The sequence below is a fragment of the Triticum aestivum genome, chromosome 7D, assembly GCF_018294505.1.
Source record: "Triticum aestivum cultivar Chinese Spring chromosome 7D, IWGSC CS RefSeq v2.1, whole genome shotgun sequence".
In the NCBI taxonomy this organism is placed as follows: Eukaryota; Viridiplantae; Streptophyta; class Magnoliopsida; order Poales; family Poaceae; genus Triticum; species Triticum aestivum.
This window is the reverse complement of record NC_057814.1, coordinates 583,184,986-583,198,285: the sequence shown is the minus strand read 5'-3', so window position 1 is coordinate 583,198,285 and position 13,300 is coordinate 583,184,986. Positions and strand designations below refer to the sequence as shown.

Here is a 13,300-nt window from a genome sequence, read left to right as displayed (position 1 = left end):
CCCACACACCAGCACCTCTGCGTGTGGAAACGAACGTGTGCGCGACCGGATGAATGCCCACACACCAGCCCAATCCTACGTGGCATAAAAAACCTGGCAAAACATGCCAAAATTCATGCAAACTCAAACCGACGTTGATCCATGCGTGTGGGCGAGATGCAAAACGCCCACACGTGTGGGCGTTAGTATTTCCGTAATTAAAAAGGCAATTATTATTTCTTGTTATTTTATGTAGTGTTGACCTGGTAGATATGGATGTTAAAAAAAAACCTGGTGGACATGGTCAAAACACATTCGGAATATCCTCGGAATTATGTTCTATCTAGGAAAATGTAGTGTGTCTAGTTCTGTAAGCTTATCGTTTGAGTTTAGACTTCAGGCTTGTAACGTGCACAGGTGCACTTCAACATTAAGAATCTGAAAAATCATAATTTAGCCATCGCACCACAAGGCTGAGTTCTACAAACCTATACGCACATTGTGTGCATATATGTACACACACATCGATCAGAGGCTTGCTTCATTAGGAGCTTGCTTGGCTAACTAGCAAAATGGCTCCCAACTTACACAGACTGCCTATGCCGCTCCTCGTCGTCCTCCTGGCATTGTTGTCATGCGCCACGCATGGCGCCAACGCCGCGGCCTGCGACCCGACCACCGGCTTCGTCACGGTGCCACTCACCGATGCGCAGCTCCCGGTGCAGAGGCCGTACGACGTGCCGCTGGACCAGCGGTACGAGCTCGCGAATGGCATGCGGCGGATGTGGGTGTACTGCACTGACAAGCCCCATAGCCCAACCAGCCACACCAAGCCACGAACAGAAATCCGCACGGTAATTATAATCAACCTCAGTCTACTAATCCATTATCCATACGCGGTATTAATTTGTTAATTAACCCGTGGCGCACCAAAACTACAGCTCCGGCGTGTGGCAGTTCGAGGGGTACGCGTTCGTCCCCTCGGGCACGACGGGGGTGTCCATCATGCAGGTGTTCGGCGCGGCGAAGCACGCGACAACGCTGATGCTGCACGTCTACGGCGGCGCGCTGGTGTACTACAACGACTGGACGCGGGTGGTCGACCGCGGCATCTACAACCGATGGTTCAGGCTCAACGTGATCCACGACGTCGGCGGCGCAGGGACGCTCACCGTGTTCATCGACGGCCAGGAGCGGCTACGCGTAGCGGGGCGCGGCGGCGACTTGCACTACTTCAAGTTCGGGGTGTATACTCAGACGGCCCCCTCGCACCTCATGGAATCGCGGTGGAGAGACGTCAGGCTCTTCACCAAGGAAGCTTACTGACGAAAGCAAGCAAGAGGCATAATGTTCAGCGAGCCGTTTAGCCAACTAAACAGGCTTAATGAATTGTAGTTGTTTTTCATTCCTTCGAGCAACATGTTCTCTCCGATCCTGTTCTTAAAGATGTCAGAGTTTTCGCCCGTCAAAGGAGAATGTCAAAGTTTCTTTTTGTCCGTGATATTGGTGGGGCCAGGTAGGCAACCAGATGCCTGATGTTTTTTAACTTTCAATTTCTTTCAACTAGACTGTTGGATCGATATCCGAGTGCCATCCTCCCCGCAGTACAGGAAAAACATGGTACGCCGAGTGTATTGTCATATGCCAAGTGTAATTTTTCGGATACTCCATGTTTTTTTTCTTTTTTTCGGAAAGGGGGGACTCCCCGGCCTCTGCATCGTATTAAAAAAAGATAGGTTCAACAAGGTCTTATAGTCTCAAAACGAAAATAAAAGAGAGCTTACAAAGAGCCAAAAGGGCCAAAAACAAACTGGCCATGAAAAGCCACAACCGGCTGGCATAAGAGAGACAGATAAACTAATTGCCTATCCTATTACATGACCGCCATCCAAACCGGTTGAAGATATCCCGTGCTACCATCTCCCAGCGGGTAGACCCAGTAACCAAACGCTCCCTGGCCTCCGTCGGAGTGAGTAGCGACCACATACGGATCAACGCAGTGGCTCAGAAGATAACCTGCAAAAAATGAATATTTGTTGTTCTGTTAAAGACCAAATCATTTCTGCAGTTCCAGACTGCCCACAATAAAGCACAAACTCCTACTCGAGTATGTCTCGCTGTTTGGGACTCAATCCCGTTAAGCCACGTTCCAAATAACATGTTGACAGAACTCGGTGGAGTAATGTTAAATGCAATATGGACTGTCCGCCATAAGACTTTTGCTAACGGGCAATCAAGAAAGAGGTGTTTGATGGTTTCATCCCGATCACAGAAACTACACCTAGTAGATCCCGTCCAATTACGTTTTGCCAAATTGTCCTTGGTTAATATTACTTGTTTATAAACAAACCACATAAACATTTTGATTTTCAAAGGGACTTTAACAGCCCAAACATGTTTTGAACTAGGAATCGAGTTTGAATTGATAACATCAACATACATTATTTGACAGTAAACTCTCCAGACCTAGTAAGCTTCCAGCGCAATTTATCCGGTTGTTGAGTTAGCTGAACCTCCATCAGTCTACTTACTAGATGGAGCCATTCTTCCCAACGATTGCCAATTAGCGTCCTTCTGAACTGAATATTAAGAGGGTTGGATTGAAGTACTGTTGCAACGAACGCCTCACGTCGTTGAACAATACGATAAAGAGACGGGTATTGAATGGCAAGGGGGTCTCTCCGAGCCAAGTATCCTCCCAAAATCGTGTACTGGCACCGTTGCCAACAATAAACTTTGTCCTATTAAACAAGGTTAATTTGACTTTCATAAGCCCTTTCCAAAAAGGTGAATCAGTTGGCCTTGCTGTCACCTGTGACAAAGTTTTGGAGTGAAGATACTTGCTACGGAGGATCTGCGCCCAAGTGGCATCCGTCTCACTCGATAGCTTCCACAGCCACTTGCTAAGAAGACATCTGTTCTTGACCTCAAGATTCTCAATACCAAGACCCCCTTGGTCCTTTGGTCGACAGATGATATCCCATTTGGCGAGTCGGTATTTTCTTTTTAATTCATCGCTCTGCTAGAAAAATCGGGATCGATAAAAGTCCAGTCATTTCCTAACTCCAACTGGGACTTCGAAAAACAACAAAAGAAACATAGGCATACTCGTGAGAACCGAGTTAATCAAGATTAATCGGCCTCCGTATGACATGAGCTTGCCCTTCCAGCAACTCAGTTTCTTTTCAAATCGGTCCTCGATGCATTTCCATTCTCTGTTTGTCAGCTTACGATGGTGTATTGGTATACCTAAGTACGTAAAAGGTAAAGTCCCCAATTCGCACCCAAACAATTGCCTATATGCCTCTTGTTCGTCATTGGCTCTACCAAAGCAGAACAATTCGCTTTTGTGAAAGTTAATCTTTAACCCGGTCAATTGTTCAAATAAGCATAACACCAACTTCATCTTTCTCGCTTTGGCCAAGTCATGCTCCAAAAAGATGATCGTATCATCGGCGTACTGAAGGATGGAGACACCTCCATCAACTAGATGAGGTACCAAGCCACCCACCTGACCAGCCTCCTTACCCCTTCCTATCAAAATTGCCAACATATCAACTACAATGTTGAACAGAATAGGGGGCATCGGATCTCCTTGTCTCAAGCCCTTATGTGTTTGGAAATAATGACCTATGTCGTCATTCACTTTAATTCCAACACTCCCTTTTTGCGTAAATGACTCGACCTGACGTCGCCAGGCTTCATCAAAACCTTTCATACGCAAGGCCTGTTGAAGGAAAGGCCATTTGACTTTATCGTACGCTTTCTCGAAATCCACCTTAAAAACGACTCCATCTAGTTTTTTCGAGTGAATTTCGTGGAGCGTTTCATGAAGGACCACAACCCCTTCTAGGATGTTCCTGTCCGGCATGAAAGCAGTTTGGGCATGCTGCACCACAGAATGCGCAATCTGCGTGAGCCTATTAGTCCCAACCTTGGTGAAAATTTTGAAACTAACATTGAGGAGGCAGATCGGCCTGAACTGCTCAATCCTCACGGCCTCCGTTTTCTTAGGAAGCAGGGTTATTGTTCCAAAATTCACGTGAAATAGTTGAAGCTGTCCAGAGAATAAATCATGGAACATCGGTAACAAATCCCCCTTAATAATGTGCCAGCATTTTTTATAAAACTCTGCCGGAAAACCATCCGGCCCAGGAGCTTTATTATTCTTCATCTGGGAAATAGCATCAAACACCTCCTTCTCCGTAAATGGGGCGGTCAAAATATCATTCTCATCAGCAGCAAGTTGAGGCACATCCTCAATCCTAGACTCATCTAGGGATACACAACTATCCTCCGGAGGCCCGAACAACTGCTTATAGTATTCGGTAATATAAAGTTTTAGGTTTTCTTGTCCTAGAATCGTCCCTTCGTCTTGTTCAAGCTGAAAGATTCTCTTCTTTCTATGCTTACCATCAGCGATCATGTGAAAGAATTGAGTATTTGCATCCCCCTGGACGACTTTGCGAACCTTAGCCTGCAAAGCCCACTTCAATTCCTCCTCACGGAGAAGCTCCTTCAATCTCATCTCCGCCTCAAGCTTTTCATGAAGCTCCGAGGCAGGAAGAATTGTGGACTCAGCTTTGAGGTCCAGGGACTGAATAAGAGTAAGGAGCCTCTCCTTTTCAACCTTATACATCCCACTAAGATTCTTAGCCCACCCACGCAAGAAACTTCGCAAGTGTCACAACTTATTCTGCCAACGCTCGACCGCAGTCCTACCTCCTGCATCCTTAGCCCATTCCCTGGCTACCAGATCCAAGAAGCCTTCTCGTTCAACCTAGCCATTTCGAACGAGAAAGTATTTTTGTTCCCCATGCGAGTGGCCTCCCCAGAATCCACGAGCAGAGGTGTGTGGTCAGAAATACCACGCGAAAGCGCTTGGACTATAACGAAGGGAAATTTCTGTTCCCAGTCAACGCTCGCAAGGACTCGATCCAACTTCTCAAACGTCGGAATGGGCAAAGTATTAGCCCAGGATAAACTTTCTACCTGAAAGCTCTATCTCTCGCAGATCCAAACTTTCGATAATGGTATTAAACATGAACGACCACCTACCGTCGAAATTGTCATTGTTCTTTTCATCTCTTCTTCTAATAATATTGAAATCACCCCCAACCAGAATTGGGAGTTGTTCAGAACCACAAATTCGAACAAGGTCTGCCAAAAAATCTGGTTTGTGTTCGGGCTGTGCGGCACCATAAACCGCCACCAGAGCCCAATTGAACCCATCAACCTTGGACTTAACCCAGAACTTAACTGCAAAGTCGCCCATCACTACGCTCCGTACTTCCATAGAATCGCATTTGACTCCAAGTAAGATCCCACCTGACCTTCCTCTCGGAGGCAAGCAATGCCAATCAAAATCTACACCACCCGATAGGGTACTAAGAAACCGCGGAGAAAATTTTTCTCTACCAGTTTCCGAAAGCGCGATAAAATCCAACCTATGTTCGATAGATGCATCCGCCAGGAACCTTCTCTTAGCCAAGTCCGTAAGACCTCTGCTATTCCAAAAGATTCCTTTCATATTTCATCATGAAGTTTTTTAGTAGTTCGGATCCTAGCACTCCTACGCACTGCCGACAGAGGATAGACGTTCCGCTTCCACTTGCGTCTAGGCTTAGTTTGATCCTCCACCCGGTCCTCACAACGAGGCCCCGTGGACGTTACTACTATCCCATCAACGACATCCTCCTCTGCCTCAGACCTAGGACAAGATGGGTGCAAGATCCGTACAAAAATTATCGAGCACCCTGACCCCCAATGCATCTATCTCGGAATCATTCATAGGCCTGACCGCAGCTAAATTACGAATCATTTCTAAAGCGCGTTCAGACTCCAAATCAAGCATATCATTGACGGAATTAGAAATTTCACTATCATTTCTGCCTAATGAAACTCCTAGTTGACTTGCATTATTAATAATCTCATTATTAGTATAATGCAAAATGGAATTAGAGATGTTGACCGACATACCAGTAGTGGCCTCAATACCACGAAGCTTGGCTGCCCTCATGGCGCACCGCTGATGTATGTCGTCAACCTCCGGATGCTCCTGGAGACGACAGCTCATCCGTCGCCCTGCAGAAACCGGGTCCGGAATCCCACCAAAAGCAATGACCTCCTCCCGAGAAACGGGTGCCCTCGAACCATGGTCCGTGGACTCAAGGGTGGTGGATGGCCCTGCCGTCCCGGCCCTCTGGCCGGCCACGTAAGCCGCCGGAGAAGAGAGGGGGTCGAGGCCATTCGCCCCAAACTCCCTCCCCTAGGCCTGGACACCGGCAGCGGCTCCGTTGCCGCAAGAGGAGAAGAAGGGGGCGAGGCCACCTGCCCCGGGCCTCCTCCCCGCGGCACCGCCGTCGCCGCGATAGGAGAAGAGGAAGCTGAGGCCACCTGCCCCATACTCCTTCCACTCAGCGCCGCCGTCGCCGCGAGAGGAGCAGAGGAAGCCGAGGCCGCCTGCCCCAGGCTCCCTCCACTCGGCACCGCCGTCGCCGCGAGAGGAGAGGAGGGAGCGGACACCACCTGGTCCGGACTCCCTACCCTAAGCCTCGTCGCCTGGTGCGGCATCGTCGCCGCAAGAGGAGAGGTGGGAGCTGAGGCCACCTGCCCCAGGCCCCACCCCCTAGGTGCCTCCGGCGCCGCAAGTGGAGAAAAAGAACCCGAGGCCGCCTGCCCCAAGCTCCCTCCCCTCAGCACCGCCATCGCCCTCGAGGAGAAGAAGGGGCCGAAGCCACCTGGCCCGAGCCCCCTCCTCTAGGCGCAGCCGTCAACACCTGCTCCGTCGGCGTCCGAGGAGAGGAAAGAACCGAAGCCATCTGCCTTGGACTCCCTCCCCCAGTCACCGCTGCCATCATCGGCTCCGTCACCTGAGGTACGTCAACAGTCATAAAAGAAGAAAGAGGGACCGTCTGCCCAATCACCTCCCCCTCTCCCTCGACGGCTGTCATTAGCGGCCTAATCACCTTCGGTTCCCACGCGCGGGACACTCAGCAACATCAAAATCCAGTGCAGGCAGCGCGCGCTCCCACACATCGGCAGACTCGACCCTCTCACTCCAGAGTCAGGAAGGAGCAGAAGCTGGCTGAAAAGACCCAAATCTCAAGGTGCTCATAGGCACCGTAGAAGATGGTGCCGCCCCGTTTCCGGGTGTCTGAGGGACGGGCGCCGACCCACGCGTCCAGCCTCGTCCACGGGCGCCTCCTTAGCACCCTGGTCGTCATCACCCTCGTGTATGTCAATATCAGGACCATTAATGGCCTCGGCGAAGAGATCGGCATCCTCAAACTCAATCTCAAGATCAAATATCTGGCCCCTATAAGTCCACTTAACCACATCAGGCACAAACTCAATATCCAGAACACTCACCAGTAATCGGGCCACTCCGTGGGCTCGTGTGAATGCCATATCCACTCTCTCGGGTTTCCCGACCAGGATTCCCAAGCTAGCAACGACTCGAGCATCCTGCAACGGCTTCGAGGGAGCCCCGGAGAAATGCAACCAGACCTGAGTAAGAGGCTTACCCTGAGGCTCAACCCTCTTCCACTCATGGAACTCCAGGATACACTCTGTGCCAGGCACTCTACACAGCCCGAAGCTCAGAACCCTCTACCAATCCTCAACAGAAGGAAAATCCACCTTAAACATGTTGGCCTCGATACTAACAAGGTCCCACTGAAAGTCACCAGGAGCTAACTCCTTGAGCCTCTGCACAATCTGATTCTCAGAGACCTCACCTTTGGTTACTTTCACCACCCCAGTTGTGAAGCTCTGTGCCTCCTTTGGGATCTCCCTCGCACTGGGAGACTCAAAGAACATCAGCTCAGCGCAGTACACTCCATACATAGTGATAGTCGGCATCTGATCACGAAGTATCGGGCAGTCCCCCGAAGCATGCGCTGGCTTGCCGCAAGTGTCACATAGCTCCGCCACACATTCAGCAATAAAATGGCCCCTCTCACCAGGCGGAGGCGGCTGACGGTTACGGTGCCGACCCCCTCTACCACGAGGGCCCCGGTATCCACCTCGATGCCGATGGTTAGGGCCAGATGCCCCCTCAACGAAACCACCCGGCGGACCGTAAAACGGCCTCTCAGCAGAGCCGTCACTCTGCCAAGCATACCCGCGGCCACCACCTGCGACGAGGAACCCCGGTGCTGACCATCACCATAAGCATTATATCCATCATCACCCCACTGTCCCCGGGGCGGTCCACCGTCATCTCCGGCACCCTCATTCTGAGGCGTCGGTGTCGGAGTTTGCACCGGACCAGGTCGCTTTTGCGGCGGCCTCGCGATGTAATGAGGCGGCGCCGTACGAGGTTGAAGGCCGGTCGCTGGGGGTGGCGGCCTCGGTCCTTGGGCTGAACCACCCCTGCCCGCAGCAGCAGCCGCAGCCGAGTTCGGCAGTGGTGGGCGAGGACCGTGGCTCGCACCACCCCGTCCTGCCGCCGGCTGCGCGACCGGAACCTGCACCGGCGGTCTAGCGCCCGGGAAACCACCACCGCGCCCTACCGCGCCAAGTGCCGCCCCGTCACCCACCTGCGGCCTCGGGGCAGACAAAACCGGGGCAGCACGACCGGCACCAGCGCCCGGCGGAGGAGCAGTCCCCCCGCGGCCCGTCCCCGGCAGAGGAGCAGTCCCACCGCGGCCGGTTCCCGGCGGCGGAGCCGTCCCACCGCGGCCAACCCCACACGCGAGGGCGTTTTTGCCTGGCGGCGCGGCCGACCCGCGGCCAGCCATGGCCAGGAGGGAAGGGATGCGCCGAGCTCTACCAGCGCCACACGCACGGAACCCCGGCTTGCCGGGTCTAGGAACCCTAGTCCGATCAGACGACGGCGAACACAGAGGGGAAGCGATCGAAAGCGTGCATGGGGCGGCGCAGCATCGAGGTATAGGGGTCGGGTTAGCCTGGGCCACATACCCAGCTAACCCCGCCCGTCTATTCTCTGGCCCAACACCCAGAGCCGGCCCATCCACTCGCGCTCCCAGCTCGCGGCCCAAGATGCAATTCAAACGGTGCGACCGCACCGCGGAGATCCCGATCGCCTGAACCGCCGGCGATGACGCCACGGCCGCCGCCGGCGTCCTAGACGCGATTGCCTGGCGCGCATTTTTCTTTCTCTTAACCGTGATCCACGATTCCGGCCTAATCAAATCGAACAGAGTAAGATTTGGAAGACTTACCTTCGGGAGGGGGCCTTTCCATGGTTTGATTGCCGTCACCGCCGTTCTCCGGTGGACTACGCGACGGATCATCTCTTTCTTCTCTCCGGCGTGCAATTCAATTCTTGCCGGATCATCAGGTGGCAGAACACTGTCAATCGTCGTTGCCACTTCATCTTCGTCGTACCCTGAATGAAAAAACTCACAGATGAGATATGACGGAGTCGGAGACGGTGGAGAAACCGCCGGGGCCATGGCCGCGGCTGTGCCGTCCCTTGCTGCCGGTGATCGCCGGCGAGTCGGAGGCTGGTTTTGGGCTCTTGCCGTGGCCCCGGTCACCCGCCCAGTCGCCCGTTCGCCCATCCGCCCAGTCGCACCCTCTGCATAAAATCTTCAGGCACTCCATGTAAACAGAGCACGCAGCAAAACACACGACAGCTATAAATACACTTGGCTTACATGCTACACTCGGCACAGTAGCTACCAGGCCATGCGCGCCTTGCCTAACGGCTCCGTGTTTGCGTGAGCTATAAGCCGAGCATGCTCTAGGCGCACGTGGCTTATTTTTTTCCTTTACCTTTTCTTTTTGAAATGCCAAACCATTCATCCCAGTAAGCCGAGTAGCGAACAGAAAGCACTCGGCTTACATTTGGATAGTATCGCGCCCAGTACCTCCTTATACAGAAAGTCTGATCGGCGTGGCGCCTCAACCAACTTAACCCCGCCGCCCTCCTCCACATCAATCCTTCCGACCTGCCCGAGCTCGCAATCGGTCGCAGCCATCGTCGATCTACAGCCTACAATTGCGTCGTCTCCAGCACTTCCATCTCGGCCGCTGTCGCAGCCTTCGTCGTCGGGCTCCACCACCTCAACACTGGCCGTCACCACCAACCCCGACGCCGGTCAACTGATGTCGGCCGACCTCCCACATCCCACGGAGGTGAGCTAGCTCCACTTTCCCCCCTTTCCTTTTCTTTTTAATTAGCACTATTTTTCAATTGAAATTGCATATGGATACGATGGATCACCTAGCTAGGTTCATATGGATGATATGGAAATAGATATATATGGATGATTGAATGGTATGGATATGGATCTAGCTAGCTAGGTTTAGAGTTTGGATATGATATAGATATGAAAATTTGATTATTATTATTTTTTGAAAAGAGGGGATATCCCTTGGCCTCTCCATCGAGTGATGCACATAGCCTTTTATTTATCATATCAAAGTTCATCATCCGATCATAACAAAATCCAACCAATACATTGTCGCACATGACTGCCACAAGGGCAAACTAAAAAATAGAATATCGTAAGGAAATGAGCCTCATGCATCACAAATCCTACTAGTAGGCCGCCAACCAAATCACCTGAACAAATCCCGAGAGACTATTTTCCATTGGTTACACCCAAAGACTATGGGCGCCCGATCATCCTCCTTGCTTAGTAATGACCACGTATGGATCCAGCTAGTGGCCTTGAAGATAGCCTGCAAAAAGTTTGAAACTTTCGTTCCGTTAAAAATACAATCAATATGAGTGTTCCAAATGACCCAAAGTAAAGCACAAATAGCCACATGGATCTGACACTTCAACTTGGGGTACACCCCCACTAATCAGTTTCCAAACATATTCGTACTACTCGTGGGTGGAGGTAGATTGAAAGTTGTACGGACTGCTCGCCATAGTAGCTTGGCAAGTGGGCATTGAAGGAATAAATGCTGAATCGACTCCTCATCGCCACAATAGCAACACTTAGTGCATCCTTACTGAAAGGATCGAGAAGAGGTGTCTAGAGGGGGGTGAATAGACTCTAATCAAGAAAAGTTGCAGTTTTTAATTTCCTTAAGTTGATGTGGAGTTTTGGCACAAGTTTAAACATTCATAATACATATCAAGCAAGCATGACAAGAGTATATGAGCAGCAGAAAGTAAAGCATACAAGTTGCAAGAATGTAAAGTGGAGGGATTGGAGTGTGCAAACGCAATTTGGAGACACGGAGATTTTTTATCCGTGGTTCCGATAGGTGGTGCTATCGTACATTCACGTTGATGGGGACTTCAACCCACGAAGGGTAACGGTTGCGCGAGCCCACGAGGGCTCCACCCACGAAGGGTCCACGAAGAAGCAACCTTGTCTATCCCACCATGGCCGTCGCCCACGAAGGACTTGCCTCACTCGGGTAGATCTTCACGAAGTAGGCGATCTCCTTACCCTTACAAACTCCTTGGTTCAACTCCACAATCTTGACGGAGGCTCCCAAGTGACACCTAGCCAATCTAGGAGACACCACTCTTCAAGAGGTAACAAGTGGTGTGTTGATGATGAACTCCTTGCTCTTGTGCTTCAAATGATAGTCTCCCCAACACTCAACTCTCTCTCACAGGATTTTGATTTGGTGGAAAGAAAATTTGAGTGGAAAGCAACTTGGGGAAGGCTAGAGATCAAGATTTATGTGGTTGGAATGGAATATCTTGACCTCAACACAAGTGTAGGTGGTTCTCTCTCAGAAAATGTATGTTGGAAGTGTAGGCATGTTCTGATGGCTCTCTCCACGAATGAAGAGTGGGTGGAGGGTATATATAGCCTCCACACAAAATCTAACCGTTACACACAAATCACCAAACTCGGTGAGACCGATTCAGAGAACTCGGTCAGACTGATTAAGTTTATAATGTGACCGTTAGGCATTTTGGTGGGACCGATGTGCTAGGGTTAGGGTAAAACCTCATCTCGGTTTGACCGATTACACAAACTCGGTGGGACCGATTTGGGTAATAAGCAAAACAGAGAGTTGGCCAAGCAAACTCGGTGGAACCGATTGCATACCTTGGTGGGACCGAAATTATTGCAATAGGCAACAGAGAGTTTGCAAGCCCATCTCGGTGAGACCGAGATCCCATCGGTGAGACCGAATTGATTAGGGTTTCTGGCAGTGGCTATGTCAAGAGAACTCGGTGGCGTCGGTTAGAAAGATTCGGTGGGGCCGAGTTTGACTTTTGGTTTGGGACATATGTGGATGTGAGAAAGTGGTTGAGGGCTTTGGAGCATATCACTAAGCACTTTGAGCAAGCAAGCCATTAAGCAACACCTCATCCCCTCTTAATAGTATTGGCTTTCCTATGGACTCAATGTAATCTTGGATCATTAAAATAGAAAATGTAGAGTCCTGAGCTTTGAGCTTGAGCCAATCCTTTGGCCTCAGCATTTTGAAGGGGTTCCACATCCTCTAGTCCATGCCACTCCATTGTTGAACTTATCTGAAACATACTAAGTAGAAGCATTAGTCCAACAAGAGATATGTTAACATTAATTACCAAAATCACCCTGGGAGCACTTGTGCTTTCAATCTCCCCCTTTTTGGTAATTGATGACAACATACATCAAAGCTTTAGATAAGGATATAGAGAATAACAAGTAAAGCTTTGAAAAGACATGTAACATGCATAGGCTCCCCCTACATGTGTGCAATCATGTAAATATGGAACATAGGAGCATGTGAATGCATAAGCATGACAGAGTAAGCAATGTGTTACATGTATCTTGGCTATATGCATCAGAGCAAATGATGTGAGTATAGGAAATGTACCTTCATGCTCATGAGTCCTTTTTGCAAACAGTATGTACATCAGCAAGAAATCCTCATGCACATGACTATGATGCATATACTTACCTTGTGGTCTTGAGTTGGCTTAGGAAGGACTGAACCTGAGTAAACAAGGTTAGATAACACAGATACATCTACTAGCCAGAGCAAACAAAAGAAACCACAAGAGTACCAAGACTGGGATGACATGTAGAGAGTGAGTACTGAGTACTCTATTGGATATAGACATGTCCCCAAAGGTAAAGATATGCAATGAATTCAAGGATTTCCTTCCCTTAGATGTCTTGCCCCCCTGAATCTTGCATGGGATACTGGGAGAAGATAGGGAACAGAAAAACAGAGCAAAGAAAAGAAACAGAGCTAATGCAAACAATCAAATATGAACATGTCTTTCCCCCTCTTAAAGACATGTGACTTCTCTCCTCTTGAACACCAAGCATCTGGGGTTTCTTACACTCTCCCCCTGAGTATTCTCTCCCCCTATAGAAATGATTAAGCTTTGATGCGATCTCTCTCTCCCCCTTTGACATCAATTTCCAAGAAGGGC

General features: G+C 50.3%; 1 protein-coding gene across 1 annotated transcript; it reads left to right on the top strand.

Moving 5' to 3' along the window:
* Positions 1 to 578: 578 nt before the first annotated feature.
* LOC123171346 (citrate-binding protein-like) lies at positions 579 to 1,305 on the top strand. Its single transcript, XM_044588881.1, has 2 exons — positions 579 to 839; positions 910 to 1,305. The coding sequence occupies exons 1-2, from the start codon at positions 579 to 581 to the stop codon at positions 1,303 to 1,305; spliced, it is 657 nt and encodes a 218-aa protein (XP_044444816.1).
* Positions 1,306 to 13,300: the final 11,995 nt, after the last annotated feature.